The sequence below is a fragment of the Zootoca vivipara genome, chromosome 6, assembly GCF_963506605.1.
Source record: "Zootoca vivipara chromosome 6, rZooViv1.1, whole genome shotgun sequence".
NCBI classification, from domain to species: Eukaryota; Metazoa; Chordata; class Lepidosauria; order Squamata; family Lacertidae; genus Zootoca; species Zootoca vivipara.
In genome coordinates this window covers 79,215,402-79,237,612 of record NC_083281.1, presented here as the reverse complement: position 1 = coordinate 79,237,612, position 22,211 = coordinate 79,215,402, and the positions used below count along the sequence as shown (strand labels likewise).

The 22,211-nt window shown below is 44.6% G+C and overlaps 1 protein-coding gene across 4 annotated transcripts in view; it reads right to left on the bottom strand.

Annotated features, from left to right (window-relative positions):
* The window catches only part of MORN1 (MORN repeat containing 1), a 116,562-nt gene that overhangs the window by 85,037 nt on the left and 9,314 nt on the right, over window positions 1-22,211 (bottom strand). For all 4 annotated transcript variants that reach the window (XM_035119527.2, XM_035119528.2, XM_060276186.1 and 1 more), the window contains one exon: window positions 21,784-21,871. In XM_035119527.2, the coding sequence (XP_034975418.2) occupies window positions 21,784-21,871 (88 nt within the window). The remainder of the gene's footprint in view (window positions 1-21,783; window positions 21,872-22,211) is intronic.

The window sequence follows — 22,211 nt, the reverse complement described above, 5'->3', positions numbered from 1 at the left end:
GCAAGTGCCACAGGATACTGAGGGCTAGCAAGCCTTCCCTTCTCCATTCCCAAAGCTTTGAAGCCACTTCACTCAACTGCCTTGGCTGCAAATGAAAATCCGTACACTTATGTGTGTGTTTTGTGTGGCAGTCGGTTGAGTTCCTGGTGCTGCCAGCTGACAAGCGGTGGCTTGCGCGGAACAAAGTGCTACTATAGCTCTAAATTTATCTGAGCCAACCTCAAATCCCAGATGGATCCAGAGACTCAAATTCTGCCACTCTCTCTTTTTTACACCCTTAGCAACTAGTATCCAAAATAGAGGGGGAGGAAGAGAGAGAGAGAGAGAGAGAGAGAGAGAGAGAGAGAGAGAGAGAATGACTGCACGGGCAGCCCAAAAACAGGCATTGGAAAACATGTTGCTGCAGCAACTGGGTTTATTCTGTTCTTTCCATCACTCTTCTAAAGCGTTTCACAGAAATACTTCTACTGAGAATATCATTGTTAAGAGGCAAGCATTCTGCGGTGTGTGTGCTTTAAAAAGAGCCATGGCTTCTCTGCGGGTATTAGAAGCTCAGGAGGAGATGCCAGTTTATTTCGGCAACCAGGGATGCTTATTAATTTGCCTCTGGGCTTAAGGAAGTGTCCCGATTGGTAACAGCCCTGCCCTGGGACACCACTGCAGATTTGGGGGCTAGGGTGGATGCAGACAGCAAGAGATATAGTGAGGCTGAAAAGAACAGTGCTGGAATAGATGGGCAAAAAAGTATGACTTGGAGTCACTCAGCTCCCATTTCTGGATATACACAAAATCAAAAACTGTAGGAGAGTAGTGTGTTTTAAGCATATTGCTGAGGTTTCTTTTCTTTTCCATGCCCCATGAGGAGTATAACAGGTCACATGACAAAGAAGCACCCATTTGAAACAAAGCAAAACACAAAGGGGCTTATGGCTCTGGCACACACAGAAGGCCATTCAACATGCAAGGGAGCAAAGCTCAGTGAAAAGGCAAGTTTGTTGCATGCAGAAGGTGTCCCATGCTTGGTTAAAAGGGTCTGGTAGCTGGTGATGGGAAAGACCCCCCTCTGCCTGAGACCCTGGAGAGCTGCTGCCAGTTAAGAGACAAACCATAATGGGCTGGGTGGGTAAGTTGATGGACCTGGAACAGGGTATCTTCCTATATTCTTGTTCCTACAGCATCAGTTGGTCCGTATGTAGAACCAGTGAGCCCAGTATGTTGCTCTGCACTCCTTGGGCATGGGTGGGGTGGGGTGGAAGGAGGAGAGTGAAAAATAAATGGGTAAAATGAACTTTTAGGTCCCAGGCTGGCTTCTGGAGCACAGAACGTCACTTGTGAATCCTGATGGCAGTGCCTAGTTCCTCAATGTTATGAAGAAGCAGGAAACTGGTTTGTTCTAAGTGGTAAACAAATGCTTTAAACTTCCTCATATCACACACAAAGGACCTGGGAAGCACACAAGCCCAATGCTCATGTCCCTTCTTCTTGTCACAACAACAACAAAGCCAGTGGCTGTGCTTTGATCCCAAAGAGCATACTTGCAGCAATTCTTCTCCCATTTTCTGCTAGCCCGTGCTTCAAGATCTGCAGAAGACACCATCCACATTATCCTACTGATGAGCATAAGCAAAGCTCATGCATTGGCAAAGCATGGAAGGTCCTTTTCAGTTGTGGCACCCCAATTGTGGAACTGTCTCTTCTGAGAGCTGCAGTTGTTTTCCTCCTTAATGAGTGTCGGGCATGGCGTGAAAAACACACATCTCTAAGCCAGAGTGATGCAGCTTGGTTTTCTGTTAAGATTTCTGCTGTGGTTTTGTTTCATGGTCAAGATTGTTTAATAGCAGGGATTTTTATTTGGTTTTTAGTTTAAAGTTCACTGTTGGACAGATGCTCTGGGATATTTTTGTTTTTAAATGAAGGGTTAACATCACACCATATCAAGTGGTAGCCACATCACACACTGCACTTTAGCCACTTCTGCTCCCGTTCTCATTGCTGCTTATGTTCACTATGGGCTCCAGTATTTTCCTATGGTACCATTCATGTGCATTTGTGAACAAGAGCAACTGGTATGAACGAAGGAGGCGCTGGGCCTGTCAGTGAAGTATGGCATGCAAAAAAGGACCCCAGTGCAATCCTTGACACCTTCAGGTAAGGCTGGGAAAGATTCTGTAGAGCCACTGCCAGTCAGTGTAGACAAAACTGAACTAGATAGACCGGAGCGCCAACTCCACATATGGCAGCTGCCTATGATAAATTGCAATGGAGGATCAATGTGTACAGTTTCACTTCAGTACAAATAAAATTAACTTAAGTACCTGCCCTGAAGAAGGTTTAAAAATCAGACATGAAGGTTAAGGTCTCCTCTCACTCCCACTACAGCATCCAGCCCCCACAGCTGGGAAGGCGACAAGCAACCAGAGCAGAGGCAGACACATGCCAGTCAATCTGGAAGTTTATAGGAATTACCCAGTGGCTTCTCTCAATTACAGTCTGCCTAGGTCACAAGCAAGGGACCTCAAGCTTAAGCTGTTAGTATCCAACCAGCAACAATGGTAGCATTAGAAGCAGAGAATCTGTGCCTGCCTAAGTCCTGACACAAGAGTGAGAACCCAAGGGGCTGCTTAGATTACTTTGGCATGAACAACCATAGGAAACCGGCTTTATGCCACACTTGAGACAAGAGTGATTCAAATCTGCAAAAAACAAAACAAAACACGACCACCTGGGGACTGCTCCAGAATGCATCGTCACGGTCACCATGCATAATTTTTGTTAAATTTTTAAAAAGGCTGTCCATATCCTGCCAATTCTCACATTTATCCACTGTTTGCATCACCCTCTCTACTCCACCCCCCCCAACCCAATACAACGTGGCCTCCTACTCCATCTCCCCCTGGCATGGCTTCCTAGACCAGCCTCTTCTCCCAGATGGCAAGAAGAGTGGGGGCAAGTGTTTCTAAAAGTTGCTTAGCGATGTAACACACAGAAAGGTTTGCAAATGCTGACATTCTTGAAAGCATCCTCCGTGCTAGTCGCGTGTGGCAAAAGAGTGCCAAGCGCATGAACAGCCGGAGCAACAGAGGGGCTCTTGGGCTCAGGGTGGGAGGAAGGGGGTGGGAGGAAGCCACTTACCATCTAGACAGCAAATGGAGGGGGAGCAGCCACAACCTTTTGTTAGCTGGCTATCTCATGCTGTGGGTTTCCAATTAGAACCAACCCTTCCTTTGTTTCCATCTGGTCCTTTCCGACACCAATTAAACGTAGATCAAAGGCCACATCTATACCACTGTCAGCCCTTAGCAGTGCTCCAACACATGTTGCAGATGGCGGGGAGGGGGGGGTCTGTTTCTGGAGAAAGCAGATCAGGAACAAAAGGGCCAGAGGTTGGAGATGGGATCAAAGGTGGGGAGGTTCTGGATTGGGGATGGGATGTGTGCTTCTGTCTATGTGGCTAGAAGGCAGAAGTTGCTCAGACTGAGGACTCAAGCCTGGGACAACATCAGCTTTACAGAGCCAGTCAGGTTTGCACTGGTTCCTCAGGTCACATGGTCTGGCTGAGTTGAGCTCTAGTGACAAAGTTGACTCAAGAAGCACCCCTGTCTACCTGCCGGAGATCAGTGGCAGAGCATCTGCATGCAGAAGGTCCCGGATTCAATCCATGGTGTCTTCTGACTCTGTATAAGGCAGATACCAATGTCCATAGCTTCTCCCCATTAAATACCATTGTTTATCACCCCATCATTACTGAATATGGCAGGCAACTGAGTTACTTTGTTACGGATACAAAGACGCTTCCATTCCAGTGTAAGGCCATTTCCCATTGCTCACGGAGATGAAAAGACACAAAATAAAAGGCATGTATTGTAAACCACTGGTTTGCAATTGAAGCAATGCTTTTCTTTGACATGAATCAAGATGTGAGCTGCAGTGGAAAATTCACTTCACTCTGCTAGAGACTAAGACAGGGGTGGGACAGAGAATCTAACCACCAGAGAGCCTGGAGCAACTCAAGAGAGGTGTTAACAGATCACTAATGCCAAAGTACGCAACACATTTCCTCCAGAATAGTCTCCAAAAGCAAAGGGACTACTTCTCCAGAGCATATTTCAACTCTGTGAAGCCAATCTAGATGGCCAGTTATGAACGCAGGGGAATACACTTGGACTAAACGCATGTGCGAACGTCAGCTGCGTCCTTCTCAAAGAAAAACACCTGTCTCTTGATGCACAGTTATTGTTCTGTCTGAATCCCTGGTCACCGATTCCCTGGGTTGGAAGTGGAAAAGAGAGAAGCTATCTACTCCAAGTAGAAGCTGTCTACTCAGTTCAGGAGGGGGGGGCTGAACAAAATGATCTCAGTGGGCTCCTACTCCAAATTGTGCCCTCACCACTGCTACAGTGACTCATTTGTGTCTCCCTTTGGACCTAGTCCACACCATCACATCCTGGTCCCCGCTTCTTCGAGCTCCTGCCATCGGGAGGGAGATACAGAACAATGAAGGCGAGAATGAGCCATCTCAAGAACAGTTTCTTCCCTAGAGCAATTTCGGCCTTAAATGGAAAGTCTGGACTTTGAATTCATCTTATTTTTACTTGCCATTTCATATTGTATTGTTTAATTAATGTTTTGTAGTTATTTTAAATTTATGTGGAGTGCCTTATCTGAGTGGATGGAGCAACCGAGTAATTTCATTATTCCCGCAGGGGGGCAATGGCAATAAAGATTATCTTATCTATCTTATCTTATCTTAACAGTTCTTCTCATTGTTTGCTCTCTCAGGGGCAGCAACATGATGGTCATGTGATATCAATCCCTGGCTGCTTTCCTGAGAAAGAGGCAGCAGGGAACATACTTGCCAAGTCTCCCACTGAAAAATGCGGGATCAGCAGCGGTGCGGGACCGGAAGTTGCGTAGAAGCAACTTCCGGGGCCGCTCTGCCCATGTGTGGGCACTGGAAATAGGGCAGAGCGGCACCAGAAGTTGCTTCTAGGCATGTCCAGTGGTCATCTTGGTGGTGGCCGCATGGCGGCGGCCATTTTGGTGACGGCTGCCGCTATGCGGCCACCACCAAGATGTCTGCCGGGCATGCGTAGAAGCAGCTTCCGGTGCCGCTCTGCCCATGTGTGGGCACTGGAAATAGGGCAGAGCGGCACCAGAAGTTGCTTCTAGGCATGTCCAGTGGTCATCTTGGTGGTGGCCGCATGGCGGCGGCCATTTTGGTGACGGCTGCCGCTATGCGGCCACCACCAAGATGTCTGCCGGGCATGCGTAGAAGCAGCTTCCGGTGCCGCTCTGCCCTATTTCCAGTGCCCACACATGGGCAGAGCAGCACCCACAATGGAGGCTCCCTGGCAGGTAGGAAATTCAGGGGATTTCAAGGATTTTTCTCCATTCGGGAGAACAGTGGGAAACAAGATTAAAATCCGGGGGTTTCCCACGAAAAATGGGATACTTGGCAGCTAAGGCAGGGAGTGTGCAAGGGGCTTGGGTCCAGCATAGCCAAAGAACCATCTCCTTATGATTCAGCCTGTCCATTAAGGTAAGCAGGGAAGATCCTCTTGCATGCCCAACCCCATCTGAGATACATTTGGTGAGAACACATGAAAGGGCTTTCTTGATTGTGGAGGCCCGAATTCCCTGCCCCAGGAGATGTGCCTGGTCTCCTTTCTGATGGTATTCTGCCCCTGTGTAAAGGTGTTCTGAGTTCAGCAGGCATTTGACCAAGTTGTTGTATGGTTGTTGTTGTTTTTACTCTTTGCCCCTAGTTTTGACCCCCCCCCCTCTCCTGGAGTACTTTTGATCTGCCATTCTCCCTTTTAATTTATTTTTCTTTCAGGTTTTATATAAGCTGCATTGGGTGGTTCTGCTGTTGGGACCAGAAAGATAGGATATACACATATTTTATATAGATATGCAATATTCAAAGCAATTGCTGGAAGACTGCAATGTAAGATTTCAGAAGTATCAAGGAGGCATGTGTCAGGATTGCAACCCACAGCATGCCCTCAACTTGGGCTATAAAAGGTAAATTCCAGAGATGGAGGACTGCAATTCCATAGCAGAGCACCTATTTTGCATGTAGAAGGTTCATGTTATATCCCGATAAACATTTATTGTTGGCATTTGGGAATGTTCCCTAATTACTTTAGTTCAGTTTCACTTTATTTTCCATTGCCTGCAGTTGGTAGTTCATTTCAGGAGAAGCCTACAATTGGCTCTAATATTCTCACCCCCGTTGGATGGCCTGGTTATTGAATTATTGCAATCCCAAATTCAATCCCAGCAAACAAAACAGGTAGGAGGCAATGAAAAAGATATCTGCTTGTGCCCTGCCTTGGTCTGGTGCCAGAGCCACAGGTAAGGGGAAACTAAAAGCTCAGGACAGGAGGCTGCCCAAACCCTGGAGGAATAAGGGAGCAGCAAGGGCAATCCTGTATTTTTGAGTTTTTATATTGTAAACGGCCATGTGATCCTTAGGTGAAGGGCAGTATAGAACTTTAATAAATGAAATGAAATGAAATGAAGGGTCCTAAAGAGAATCTGAGCTGAAGCACAGTGAGGCAGTATAAAGGTGGGCTTCAACAGCTGGGTCAGGAAGCAAAGCTGAGATGAAGCACAGCAGAGAATGCAAAGGTAGGCAAGGCATTAGCAGGCATCGGTTGCAGAGGGGCTGGTCAGTGTCATGCTGTTGTGCAGAGGGTGGTTGGATGATGAGGAATGGTAGAAGCTCGAATTGGGAGAGTCTAAGCTATAGGAAGGTCCTAGTGGGTTGGGGAATGAGAACTTGGGACCGCTAGAGCAGTGTGACACAGAGGAGGTCCCAGTGGATTGGGAGGTGGAAAACTGGGTTCTGAAGAAGGGCCTAAGTGCTAAACTGTGAAGTGTGAAGGTGACTATAGCGCCTTCCCCTGTCACCTTTGTCCTCACAACAATCCTTGGCTAGGCCAATCAAGGAATGCACTTGGGTCTCTGCAGTGTAAATCTACTATTACATTAGCAGAAGACTTGGAGGTTGATCAGGATCTAATATATTGGAGAGAGTAGGGGAAAGGGGCCATTTCTAGGATTTGATTATGTTATGCAGGCTGTTAAGTTTGCTTTTCTACTCTCTTAATTTTAGATTCTTTAAGTCTCAAATTTATGTTTGATTTTAATTACGGTATGTTGTTTTATTTGATTTTTTTTGTTTAGAATCTATGGATTGTGAGCCGCTTGGGGCTTTAATTTTGAAAAAGGGGTATACAAGTTGAGATTTCATCACCATCGAACACTCTTGCTAGTTTTGAAAACATCTTCCCTTAAGGACAATATCCATTCACAGTAAATTCCAAAAGTCCTGGAGCACATTTTTGTTGCTGCTAAAAAATGGCGAATAGTATCCCCTCTTGTGACTTTTTGAGTGATTATACAGATTGCTCTCTTCTGAAGTACAACTTAAGTTTGGCTTCATTAATGTTTTAAAATGTATATATTGGGTACTGTATTGCTCTCTTTCAGAAGAGCGTTGGGAGAGAAGGTAGGGGCAGGCAGTGTAGGGCTTCTTGAGCTTATAAATAAGGAAAAGGTGTTTTGAAATTAGTGGCAAGAAAAACATGTATTTAACTTTAAGGAAGCAATTTTCACTTAATTGATAGTATTTCTGTTTCTAACTGAGCAGCTATTATGCCTCTTATTGCAATTAATTTTGGTTACTTCAGTCTCATTGTGCATGCCTCTGACAGCATATCATTTCCCTAAGCTTCTGTTTGATTGATCCAGAGCCCAAACAACCACATTATCTGGCGTCAACTCATTGCTCTGCCTTTATTTTTAAAATATTTTTGTAGTGGTCTCACACAACAGTCTAAAACACATACAAGAGATCCATCTTGGAAGTTGAACTGGAAAGTACCTAAATGGCAGAGCAACTGTGTGATGACGCAGACAAAAGATAGACTTTGATCTGCCAGTAGATTCTGGATTATTTGCATAGCCTCCAAATAGTTCAAGAGCAGGGTGGTGAAGCATATTTACTATTCCATCATGATGCCACTTTATGAAACTGATCATGTGATTAAAGTGACAAATTCTCTTATAATCCCATCACAATATGTGGAGGATATCTGCATTTGTATTGTATATATACATACATACATGGAATTATTTTTAACATGTTTGCATTGTTTTCAAATGTATGAATTTTTTTTAAAGGAGCTGCTTTCTTTTTTTTTATTTGTTTATGCATTTTTCAGTTACAAAGAGTTATATTTATTCCTGTTACTTACATTTTTTCCTATTCCATCTTGCATGGACTTTCCAACCTATCTTTCCTTGACATCCTAACCCAAACTCTTTGGTTTGCTGCAACTCCTTAATTCTTTCACCCTTTGTTGCTTGCTGCTGTTCATATGTAAGTTTATATTTTCACCACTTCTTTTTATATACTCTTCTAGTTGTTCCCACTCGCTTATCACTGTTTTTCTATTTGTATTTCTTGTTTTGGCCGTCATGGTGGCTAATTCTACATATTCTATTCGTTTAAGCAGCCACTGGTCTTTTGTCGGGATTTTCCTCACCTTCCACATTTTAGCTTGCTGCCGCTGCTGTTGTGTAAAGGAAGACATTTTATTTTTTTTACTTTATCTTGAATTTTCTATCCTATTATAGGTAACGGGAATGCTTCTGGCTCCTTGGGAAAGGAAGATTTAATCATTTTCTTTAGTTCTTAATAAATCATTCCCCAGAATTTTTTTGTGAGTTTGCACTGCCACCACAAATGAATTAACGAGCCCTCCTTGTCTAAACATTTCCAGCCTAAGTTGGATCCTCTTTTATACATTTTAACCAGTAAAGGAGCTGCTTTTAATCTGCGTTTACACTTGCTCTATGGCTATAAACCTTTTGTAATTGTCTTTTTTATATCTTACGATGCCACCTCTCTCACCACATTTCGACGTCCAACCTCCTCTACAACCAAATGTGAAAGACCTCGCACCATTATTCTACCTCGGGAAATGAATCTGCTGGTTTATCTCACCTCATCCCAGAGGTTAAGAGCATAATAAGACCCTGCTGGATCAGGTCAATCTAGTCCAGCATCTTGTTCTCATAGTGGTCAGCAAGATGCCTGTGAGAAGCCTACAAGCAGGGTTCAAGCCCAAGGGTCTTCTCCCCTCCCGTGGTTTCCAGGAACTGGAGTTCAAAAGCATTACTGCTTCCAACTGTGAAGGCAGATCATAGCCATAATGACCAGTAGCCTTTGATAGCCCTCTCTTTCAGAAAAGTCTCAGGAATCTTCAGTTAGCCCTGTATCGGGATGTCTGATGTGCTACATTTTTTAATTTATGCTATAAACCATGCAGAGTGGTTGGCAAAACCCAGCCAGATGGGCAGGGTATAAAAAAATAAAAAAAATATAATTATCATTATGCAAAGTACCGATAGGTGCTGCACCGCTGAACAATGACTCCTCCCCATACGGATGACTAAAGAGTATGTTTTATACATGTTGCCCATGTGCCCTTATTCTGATGTATCACCACAACCTTCAAGGTCCTTAAGACCTGCAGAAGGCAGGGGCCATCACACCAGATCAGCCACCGTTTCCCTTCCTTGAAAACACCAGACCAGGCTTGCAAGTGGGAGAAATTGGGGACAATGCAGACGGCAGAGCCCTGGGTCAAGAAGAGGCAGGGTGTGCCTAGTTTCAGAATCCATCCCTTTAACTCTGCCTCACAGAGCTCAATGGGAAGAGCTGAAACAGCCCTCACGTATTTCTTGGTATGATGGAATCTTGAGCTTTAAAGAGAATGACAAAGAAAAAGTTTTCTTCCTACCTACTCCCCCACCCCCATCAGTCATCATGCCATGGACATGCTTACTGGGCTGTTTCAAGGCTTTCCCCTCCATTTGGGGTACTGGGGGGAGGGGTTGAAGCGTGTTTGAAGAATGCACTTGTGCCCAATCCCAACTACACTCTAGGCTTCTAGAGTGAAAAGTCATGGACGTTAAACCAATTTGATACTAGTTCAAGTTTATTTTTCACTCTTTTTGCTTATTCTAGATTAAGCTGTTACCAGGTGATGACAGACTGAATAAAGAAATTGCTGTAAAAGTGTAGTTTCAGCAGGACTATTTCCTTCTCATCTAGGAACTGTGAGCAAGCTGAACATATTGTTAAATACAGACTAATAGATGTTGATCTACAAGGATTTTGTCCTCCCCTCCCCATTCACTCTGTCTTAATTCTAACCCTTGCTTAAACCAGTTATCTGGTTTAAGGAAGCTTTCTTTTCTTTTCTTTGGGCATGCTTTAATGCCTTACCCTCAGAACTTTTTAGAGGAATATAATAAAGCTTCTGTAAGCAGCATATATTGTCCTTGGAATAACAAAGAGGTGGAGTCAGTTTTGCATGTTCTTTTTCAATGTAGATTGAAGCACAGAACTACAGAACTCTGATATACCGCATTGTGCAGTCTTTCGCTAGCCAATCTTCATTGGAGGGCTCTAACTTTTAAATCACATGACAAACTCCAAGATTCCTAAATGTAGTGATTTCACTTAACTCATCATCGCTTTTTATGTGAGCTCATATATTTTTATGTTCTGTAACATTTTTATTTTATTTGTGGTCAGAAAATAAATAATATCTGGATATGGAAGCAATCCAAGCAGGCCAATTCACACCATGCCTGTTTTTCTTTGCCAGCTGACACTCCGCTGGGCTTTGGAGGCCATAGTTCTTGTTGGGCTGGTTTTTCCTTTGCTTTCCATTACAATTTCCAGACTTACAAATGTCTGCATAGTAAGGCACTCAGGTGTACAGAAATTACTACCTTATTTTGTGGTGTCCCAGTTCTACTTCCAAACTGATAGGCACTTGACCACTTGAGTTTGCCATCAGAGCAGTGCCGGATTTACGTATAAGCTAGACAAGCTATAGCTTAGGGCCCCACTCTCTTGGGAGCCCCCCCCCCAAAAATGAAAGAAAAAAACCTGGATGTACATTTCCAAAATATAAGCCTGCTCCCTAAAATATCACTGGTTTGCTCATTCTATATATAGGGTGCCTACATTCTGCATGTGCAAAAGGCTTTAAATACCTATTAGGTCCACAAATTATCATATAACATATATTCAACACAAAAAACAGCGACAATTTGTTGTTGGCAAAGGACAGCTGGACATATAAAGGGCCCCATTACCTTCAGTAGCTATGGGGCTCATCAAACCTAAATCTGGCCCTGCATCAGACGGAATTATAATGTATTAACTGCCTACCCTAAAAGTGAATTTGAAAAAAATATATAGTTTTATATAAAGGTATTCAATAGCTGTGTACGAAAACAAACATACAACACTGTCTTATCAGACCACAGGTTGACCTGGCTGTTCACTGCCTAATCTAATTGGCTTCTTCTTCTTCTTCGGCGATCACTCGTAGCCGAGTAAGATTGTCTTCCATAAACACCATTTTAACAATGGGTCCGTAAGTGACTGTGGAGGCCAATTGCAATGCAACCCCAGCATCTTTTTCAAATTTGCTTTCTGAGACTCTTTAAGACTGGGGCTGCCAGGGATCGAATGTGAGATTTCCTACATGCAAACAACATGCTCTTCCATGGAGCTATGGCCCTTCCCCTAATAATTATTCTAATGACATCCTAATACATACACACACACACAGTTGCCACCATGCAAATCTCTGGCTTCAGCAGAGTTTCCAGTTAGCAGATGCTTTGCTGCAGCCTTTCCCTGTTGCTGCCTCTTTGTGTGTTTTGGCTGCATTTAGTTTGTCTTCTTTCCCGGAGGAAGGCCTGCTGCTTGATACACCTGTTAAACGACACGGAACAGGTGGCTAACCTTATGGGCTTCTCCCACCTGCAAGGAAGGAGCTTTTCATAAAGATTAAGAAGAAAAAGTCTTGCTATCTGCTCTGCCGAAGAAACAGCCACAACAAACAGGAGAGGGCTGGAGATGAATCTATCAATAGCTGATTTGAGAAGGAAGCATTAGCACCTTTTGAATTATGCTAGCAGCACACTGGAATCTGCTTTGCACTGCACCAGGTTGGGTGGATCAGTGCTGCTGACTCTGACAGGCAGTGAGTGGCCCCTCAGGGTCCTAGGGGAAAAGCACTGCCTAACTCTGATTCCTGAAATCTTTTCAAAGGTGATTGAAAGGAGGACATGCTGACAGACGGAAGTCTTTTCCGAAGCTGCTATCAAATAACATTTTTCTGGGGACTGAGCCTAGGATTTGTATTAGGCAGAACTTTCAGCACATCAAAAGTCTGCCTCAAATTTGGAGGTGGCAGGGAAAGAGAGAACAAGGCCACCCCCCCTACTTTTGTGTTTTTTTGAAGTGGAACAAATTTTCAGATGCGGGGGCTCACCAGCACTTCCTTGGCTCCTTACTATTCCTGGCTAGCAGATATCGCTGCCTGCTGAAAGTGTTTGTTTCATCAAGCATATTTAGTGAATTTGTTTCATCATTGGTCAGTCATTTGTTCTGTACCTAATGATTTTAGAAACCTATGGTGTTTTAACTATTTCATTGTAAGTTGCCATTATATTTTTTCTTATGGGTTGCCTACTTATATTGGCTATATACAACGCTTCAGTGTTTTGGAAATCTATTTTAATCTACTAACATATTACCTGTGCAAAGCTTCTCCAACAGAGGAACAACAACAAAAAAGTCAACAATTGTTGCAAAGCTCTCCCCACTCTGTAACCACGAGGACCAGAAGCACACAGGGGTTATTTTAAAATAAAAGTTTCTCAGGAAGCCTATTTTCTGCACCAGATTCCAAGCTGTTAAGCAGAGAAAGATGCTAGATCAGGCATCCCCAAACTCGGCCCTCCAGAAGTTTTGGGACTACAGCTCCCATCATCCCTCACTACTGGTCCTGTTAGCTAGGGATGATGGGAATTGTAGTCCCAAAACATCTGGAAGGGCAAGTTTGGAGATGTCTGTGCTAGATCAACGATCCGACAGCAAGATCAACCTCACACACTTTGTACTTCAGTTTTTCCAGCAAACTGATAATGTCCAAATGAGAAGCATTTTATGCATCAGCTTCTCTCAATTATCCTGAACGATTATTGCTGTTGGCAGACTTAGGAAGCTTTAGATCATATATATACACAGTTGTAGAATACGTAAATAGGATGACTAACAGATCTAGGAACATTCAATCCCCTGAATCTTTAATAACATAAATAAATGCAAACAAGAGCTAATTTTAACTGAGTAATGCCCTGCCGCTTCAAACAAAACTGGAAAATGTGTCGTAGCTATTATTATTTTCAAATACAACTCAAATAGAAGCTATCACACTTTCTAATGTATATAAAGTGTTCATTTCTACAGGGCTGGAATGAAGAAGATAGCCCTGTATTACTCATTACCTATATCCAGTGCCCCCCCTCCCCCAGTACTCAGTCACCATGGAGTTGTTGCAGTAAGTGCCACACTTTTTAACAACAACAAAAAAGGTGCTGGTACTGCATAAACTTGAGCACCCCCTGAAAAAAAGCATTGCCCAGGGGCATACCCAGGATCAAAACTGAGGGGGGGCAAGGGGCGGGGCCAAGGCACGGGAGGGGAGGGGCCACAAAGTGGGAATGTGGGTGGGGCTACGTAGCCCAGGTGAAATTGACTTCGGTCTCACCTAGGCGCCGCAAAGCTTTTTGCAGTCGGAGGCGCCGGGGCTCCACTGACAGCATGCAGCCAGGGCGCTCGGTCTGGCACGCCGGGCTGCCCCCGGTGTACTATGGCCAGGACCCCGGCGGAGCGTGCAGCCATGGGCGAGAGCGGCGCTGCCGGCGGGGCTGGTGGGCAGAGGCGGAGGCAGAGCAAAGCCCAGCTTCCCATCGCGCTCTCTGGTTCCCCGCTGTGCTTGGCCTTGCTGGAGGGTGCGACGGGGAGCTGGAAGGAGGGCGCAATGCGGTGGGCGGGAAGGCTGAACTCGCGCTCCGCCGGGCTGTGCTCCACCTCTGCCCACCAGCCCCGCCGGCAGCGCCGCTCTCGCCCACGGCTGCGCTGGCCTTGTTTCTGGGGGGGCAGCAGCCCCCCTGCCCCGCGCTGGGTACGCCCATGGCATTGCCTATACCACACTCCTTATGCATGGCATTCTACCAGAGACTGCCAGAACCCCAGACTTCCTGGGGGTCTGGCCTGCAAAGGAAGAAATAGAAGAAACTAGATTTCTAGTATGTGGCAGGCCCCCGACCATGTCTCCTGGAGGGAATTCCAAATATCAGTTTTTGGTAGCCCTTTCACGCATCACGTTTGGAAATATCTAAGTTCAGCCAGTGTAGGAAGATGCTTACAGGTCAGATTCCTTATCCATCAAGGAACCATCTCCCCCTACCTCTTGTAGGAAAATTTCACAGGTGGGTGGGGCCACCCGCCTGTGAATCACCTGATGCGACTGGGACTTCAAAGCACCTTGCATGACTTGCAAAAGGATGGTGCTTTGAATGTGACTGATGGGCAGGGACTTCAAGTCTGCTACACCTGATGTCACATGGGGTAGGACAGGTGGGTACAATTGGGGGGGGAGCATCCCGAGCCAAACTGGGACCCCTGCCAGACCGAAATTGGCTGATGGGATGGAGGTTCCCCACTCCTACTCTAGGTCCATATTGTCTATTCTGGCTGGCACCAACTATTTAACACCTACTAAAAACATTTTTAGTAGAGGCAAGCCTACCCAGACATATACGGTAATTTTATTGTGTATATCTGGGTTTTTTTAACTATTGGTTTTATCTGTATTTTGATATTTTTTCATGTATACTGTTTTTAAAGTCTGTTTAATTAATATTTTCATGCTAATTCATAAAAACCACTTAGAGATATTATTATTATTATTATTATTATTATTATTAAGCAGTATGTAAATTTTGCTTCGAAAATAATATAAAATCCAAGCACTGGTTAACTATGGGGTAGTTTCAGCTAAGCAGGTGAGGCAAATTCTGAGAAAGAGAGAGAGACAGAGAGAGAAAAGGAGAGCGATTCCCAACGTTAGCCCTACTCACAGTAGATCAATTGAAATTAATAGGCATGACTTAGACCCACTAATTCCCATGGATCGACTGTTGGATAGAACCCCAAGCCTCCAGTGTGTCCTCTCTTAACAGCAATCTACTTTTTTAAAAACTAAAAAGTCCCAAAAGTCTTATCCTCCCCTAAAGTGGAATGTTATCCGAGCCTTTTCTGATCCTGCCTGCTATGCAGGGAAGCAAAGATTTGCACACAGCCAGCCAAGACCAAGTTCTGAGTCTCACAGGCTTCTACAAAGCTGGCTGTTTCTTTGTTCCACCCAGAAATGCTGGTTATTTGGTCCCCGCAATGGCCTCAATTCTGGCTGGACCTTGATTCCCTTTACCCTCTCTCTTCCAGCAACTCCTGGGCTAGCTAAGCCTAGAGCCACAACTTTGTAGCGTGGCCAGGGAAAACCTTAGAGAGAATAAGTTCCATTTTAAAAAAGCAAATGTTAGAGAGCCATCAAGTGGTAGAAAACAAGAATCAGCTGCCCGCAATTTTGCAAAGCAATGAGACACTAAAGACCTCCCTGCTTTATCACCAATTAACATGATTTCAAAAACACTTTTTTGGTTAACGATATTTCACGACTATCAGACCTCTAATACACGAAGAGTAGTATACACACAATATTCTTAAGGCAACAAATATTTAACAGATCTTTTTCTATTCTGCTTTTCTTTGAGAATTCAAGGTGGCTAACAATTTCAAGTTTGATCAAAATATCTGGAATACAAATGACAAAATGTAGAATCACAGAAGCAGAATAAAGCTTCATCTATAAACAGGAGGAGTAGAGTGGGCCACTTGTTCATCACAAAAAAAGAGAACATATTTATGTGTATACTTGCAACTTTAGAAATAATTACCGTAAATTAAATAGAAACGATGCATCCCACCATAGTGGGAAAGACTATGACCAGGTGGTCTGTGTGCCTGTGCTGTCTGCTGTCCAAGTGATGTGAATTGTTGATGGTAAAGTTCAAGGCCCTTCAAAGAGGACTGCCCTCTGACAACCTTTCAGATGCAAGGAATGTCCTCTATAAAGTAGGACACATGGCCACCCTAGCAATTGCCTTTCTTTCTGTGCAGATTGCTGCTCTCTCTTCTGATGGTTCTTTCTCTTCAAATTGGACTTGGATAGGACAGCACTTCAAATACCATTTGTTTTCAAAAAGCATTTGTGTTGTATCATGTAAAGATGAGAGAGGGTTTGGCAGCTCTGAACTTAAAACTATGTTATTACCAAATAATAATAATAATAATAATAATAATAATAATAATAATAATAATAATAATAATTCCTTCCAGTAGCACCTTAGAGACCAACTAAGTTTGTCATAGGTATGAGCTTTCGTGTGCATGCACACTTCTTCAGATACACTGAAACAGAAGTCACCAGACCCTTATGAATAGTCAGAGAGTGGAGGTATTACTCAGAAGGGTGGTGGGAATGGGTGATTGGCTGATAGGAGTGGTAAATCTGTTGATGACTGTTAACAACTGTTAACGACTGCAATTGGTCTTGCAGGAAAAAGCAAGGGGTGAGGTGCTAAAGAAAGCTTGATCATGTATAATGAGATAAGAATCCAGTGTCCTTATTCAGACCAGGTCTCTCCATGGTTTTAAGTCAACGGTGCCCTTCAGCTCTCTATATTGGACCAACAGCCCAAACCCTACGCCAAAGGATAAATGGACATAAATCTGACATCAGGAATCACAAGACAGAGAAACCAGTAGGAAAACACTTTAATTTCCCAGGACATTCTATACAAGATCTCAAAGTAGCTGTTTTATTACATAAAATTTTCAGAAACAGACTGGAAAGAGAAGTTGCTGAATTGCAACTCATTACCAAGCTTAAAACCACGGAGAGACCATGGAGAATCTGGAAAGATAATAATATTTTAAGATATATTGGGTCCTCCCTTAAAGAGGGCACGTGCTGCGGTGAGACCTGGCAACCAAACCCTGCGGGTGGGTATGATTGGATAGCCACAACACCCAATTGGTAGGTCCCTTGATCCAGGGTTCAATCAGGCCAATGGGACGCAGACTAAATGGATCAAGGGACCTATAAACACCTATGCACGTGACCCAGAGCTTTCTCTTTCAGTGCTTGCATCGGAACACCAGCAACGTGTCCGCTGCGAGCCGAGAGAGAGTGATCTACCTTCGACAATTCCGCTTGGTGATCTGTTTTCATTACTCCCCTTTCTTTCCCCCACTTTCCTTTAGCCGTTTACTTCTAATTAATTCCCCCCCTTACCTCGCCTTTCCCGCCCCCCCCCCCCGAGGGGCTTTTGCCCTACGGGGTTTTGGCCCCTCAAGCTTGGGAGCTTGCCGCTTCCTTTAATTGGCCAGATGGCTTCGTGCAGAGGCTCGCTCATTTCCCCGGCTGCAGCGTTGGGGCTTAGAAATTGTTGAAGCAGATTTCTTTTAACTTCAGAGAGTCCCCTCTCTAAGCGGCTGCCTTTTATTATTTGTTCAGGGGTCTGTGGGGAATTTCACCGGGCCAGGAACTCCCCCCCCCCCGTACCAACGCGACCACCATTTTTGTACCTTCTTCTTGTAGGAGACATTGCCATCAGCAATTTGGCGGGAGCAGCATCTTGTTTTGGCAGGAGCGCCATCTTGATTGTGTGGTGCAATTTTACTTTCTTCTGTAGTTTTGCCAATTTTATTTGATTGTTAAAAATCAGGATGCCTATTGAAAGGAATCCTAGTCCTGCTCTCCCTTCTAAAAGGGTGATCAGAGGATCGCCTCAAGCTTTGCATTCAGCGCCTTCCCCGGCTGTTCCCCAGCATGCGCTGGATCGTTTGGGTACAATTGTGGCTGATATTGGATCAGATCCTGTGGCGCTGGCTAGATTTAACACAGAGCTGGAGTCTTTGGCTCAGCAGTTTGGTAGGCAGCTTGTTTCTCAGCCTGGCCCTTACACGTCTCCTACTGTTTTTGAGGCTCATGGTCCCAATTTCAACCTGCCAGGATGCCAGTCCCAGGGGTTGGCCTAGGAGTATGGGTGCCATGATACAGCGGGCATTCCAGTCCAGTCTGCCCCGTCCACAGTCTGCACCCCCAGGGCATGGGAGTTCAGGGGCTCAGTTTGCTCAGCATGAGGGGAGGGGGAATCTTCTTCCCAGCCTAGCTCCTCGCATGCTTCTGCTTCCGTGCAGGTACAATCTTCTCCTTCAAGGGAGGTGTTCAGCACCCAGTCTTCTGAGGAGGATCTCCCAGTGCCTAGAGTCCCTTCCTCGGGTGGCAAGCGGCATAAGAGTCGGCGCTCCAAACACAAGGCCAAGAGGTGCAGAGACAGTGATTCCTCTTCTTCTACTGGTACGTCCTCTGAGACCTCTGAGGACAAGTCTGACATGGCCCTTGGCTTGTATTGGGGTCACAGGGAAGGGCTCCCAGGGGCTTGCTTTTGCAGGACGTTCAGCTGTCTGATGCTGAGCTGGTGCTGATTATTTTTTGCAATTCAAAAACTGACCAGTTGGGCAGAGGCGCCTTGATGAGGCTGCCTGCCACTGGTAAGCCTGGCCCTTGTCCAGTTAAGAATGCCAAGAAATATCTGTCACTTCGCCTGCCTGGGGATGGTCCCTTTCTGGTCCATGACGATGGGTCCTTGTTAAGGAGGCATCAATTTGCTGCAGTTCAATTTGCTGCAGTTATGCGTAAGGCAATCACAGCATGTGGCCTGTCAGCAAGCTAGTTCACACCTTATTCTTTCCGTATTGGGGCAGCTACCACCGCTGCGCATTGGGGCCTGCCCATCGACAGGATTAAGGATCTGGGCCACTGGAAATCTGAAGCATACAAGGGTTATGTTCAGAAGCGGCGTTGAGGTGCGGTTGCTAATGTTGTTTTGTTCATTCCTAGGTCCGCCCACCTTGCACATCTGGATAGTTGGGCACAGCATTGTCCACTGGGCGGCAAGAAGGTGGCAGAGTCTGGATTCGGATGCAGGCTCGGGCTCCCTGACCATGTGAGCATCTCCTGGGTGTCCAGATGAGGAATGCATTGGGAGGAGCTTCTTCCAACGGTGCGGGCGAAGGTGTCTGCGGAAGGCTTGGCAGGGGGTTGGACTGGATGGCCCTTGTGGTCTCTTCCAACTCTATGATTCTATGATGGTGGTGCAGTTGGGCGAGAATGACCTGCCAGAAGCTCCCGGCTTAAGCCTGTGGACCCACATGCAGGAGGACTTGGAGGAGTTGAAAGCAGCTCTTCCTGGACTCAAAATGTTCTAGTCGCAACTGCTGCAGCAACGTGAATGGAGAGGATGTCGTTGCCCAGCTGCCACCGAGAGGGCCAGGAGGCATGTCCAGAGTGCAGTGGCCAAGAAGGTTTTGGCCTTGGGCAGGGCGGTGATCCGTCACCCGGGCATTACCTTTCGCAATGCGTCCCTTTACAGGCTTGATGGGGTTCATCTGTCTGTGACTGGGAATGATTTGTGGCTGACCTGCGTGTCAGCGGGTTACAGGATTGGTTACAGGTGTGAGTGGTTGGCGGCGAGCGCGGGCTCATGTGGCGGATAGGCTCTGGTTCAGATGATAGGGATGGGGGAATGCTCTCGCCATTCCTATGTGAGGGTATTCCATTAAAGGAATCCAGGGACTCAATGGTTTGGTCAACTCAACCCTGTGAGGGGGTTGTGCCGGTGCCTGAGTCCAGGGGGACATCTGGGTGGTGGATATAGCCTGTTCCCGGCTTTATCCGGGTGTTCACTCTAGGCTGAACTATGCTGGTGCCCTGGGTCAGTGCTACCTGCAACGGTGCAGGGAGCTAGTCGAACCAGAGCCTATGCAACCACTCACTTGCTGTAATCAATAAAGTTGTAGCCTAAATTCTGCAAAAAGCCAAACCAAAATCCGAGTCTTGTCTGAATTTATTGTCTAAACACGCAAAAGGATGTTGTTGTGCAGGACAATATTTTAACATTTGTTGTCATGAGGAAAAATAATAAGAATGCGCCCCCTCCTTTGATACAAACACTTTCAAGTTAGAGCAGTGATAACAGGTATCAAAACTGTTCTAAGATATCTCACCAGGCTACATTTCTCCAGTTAGAAGAAGAAGAAGAAGAAGAAGAAGAAGAAGAAGAAGAAGAAGAAGAAGAAGAAGAAGAAGAAGAAGGCAGCTTCCTTCATATGTGTAGGCAATATCCAAAAGCCAAAAAACAACAACACCCCTAGCCTATTGGAAAATTATTAGTAAAATTATGAAGAAGATAATGGGATATGTTACTCTTTTCAGTGTTCTTATTTATGATATTATTTAGATGGGTTTGTTAGAGGTGAATATAGAGAGTTGGCTGCTTATATGATAATGAAGCCAGAATTGTATATGCAAAAAAAGTAAACAGAGGTCACAAACCCTACCTTTGATAAAGGACTGGCTTGATAAATTATGGGGTTATGCTTTGATGACAAAATTAACATTTTAAGACTGAAACTTGTTGTTAACTAAAACAAACAAGCAAACAAACAAGATTTAAAGAGAACAAAAAACAAATTTATGACTCTTTGAAATAGAGGACTGTTCTCCATAAAATAGGACAAATGTTACCTTTCTTTTTAGAAAGTATTGGAATGGTTAGGGTATTTGCATTCTGTTGCAGTAGTCAGAGAAAGGGGTCACTAAAATGGCACCCATGAAGCATGAATGCCCTCAAATCAATGCTTTTCATAGAGCCCACAGAGTTCCCTTCCTTCTGCTCAAATTAGGCTTGAAAGAACCATTCTACTGTAGCCAGTAATATAGGTTGTGGCGTGTTCTTAGTATGTGGCAAGTTGCCTGTTCTGCAAACCAGCCGAGCAAGAAAAATATGGATTGCAGAAAATTTTAAATTGCACCAACTACCATTTTAAATTGCACCAACTACCATTAAGATTCTATCTGCTTAGCTACAAATACACTAGGCTAGCTTGATGTGAGACAATCTCTGAACACATCTGACATCTTAACAGACAGATAATCAGCAGGTGCCCATTTTTTAATTTCCGACATTATTATGCATGAATGGCCTTTTTACATGCTCTGAGCAATGCAACAGGACAAGCCATGTGTTGTAATGGATACCAGATATTCAGAAAAGTGAGGTGAGGCAGAGTGCGGGGGAGGTATCTTAAAAAGAAAGAGGAAAAATACCTAGGAAATTGCTAAGGCCAGCAATCCCATCAAAATATGAAATAAAGAGATTTATACAATATGTAAGGCTGCCAAAGGGCAGCAAGATCACACTGCTGTTCCAAACAGGCTATATTTAGATCTAGAAAACAATGAAAATACAATTGAAATTTTAAAATAAATTATCTGGGCTGAAACTTTTAGAGAACAAAATCAGTTAGGTTATTCAGCTATTTAAAAAAGACATCCACTGATTAAAAAGGTATGCAGTCTGAAGCCTGCAGCACTGACTGGATGAGAAGATGTGGTAGAATGCTCAGATGCTGCGGGAATTTAAGAGAGTTTGCAGTCCAACTTCTGTGAGGGAAGAAAAAGCTAGAAGTCTGGCTGGTGGTAAAAACCTGCACAAGAACAGGCTGAGGACAGGGATGAGGTTAAAGAATGTAGGGAAGCTTTGGAACAGGGAGCAATAGGTAAGGAGGCTCAGTGCTACTTTCTTGTAAGAAATCTCACAGTACAGATGCCCCTATAAGCCATACAAAGGGCCCTGTAGGCCACCTAATGAAACCAGAAGGCAGGAAAGACCTCATTATTGTATGGATCCTCATGACGCTCTTACCTCATATACAGTTCCATTGGCACAGTGAAGCATTCCGTGACCTTGTCTCTGGTCCAGGATCCAGTCTCCTTCAAATTTATCCCCATTTCTTAAAACAAATAAGAAGGTGAAAATTCTCATGTTGCTTGTACAACCATTGAGAATTCAAAAAATAAATACTTACTCCAAGATGACCAAGAGAGAGAAAAGTAGCTGGCTCAGAAATGCCCCTGGGTAAGTTTGAAATTTAATGGGCTATTTATTTATTTATTTATTTATTTATATTCTTTACATCTACTAAAAGTATCCATAGCGGCATGCAACATAATAATGATGGAAGGCACTCTACGCCACTGAGGCAACTTGAGCCTCAGGCGACAATAATGAATCCAGAGTACCTCCACGCTATTTTAATTACAGGTGCTTATAACTTAATGTTTGTTTCACTG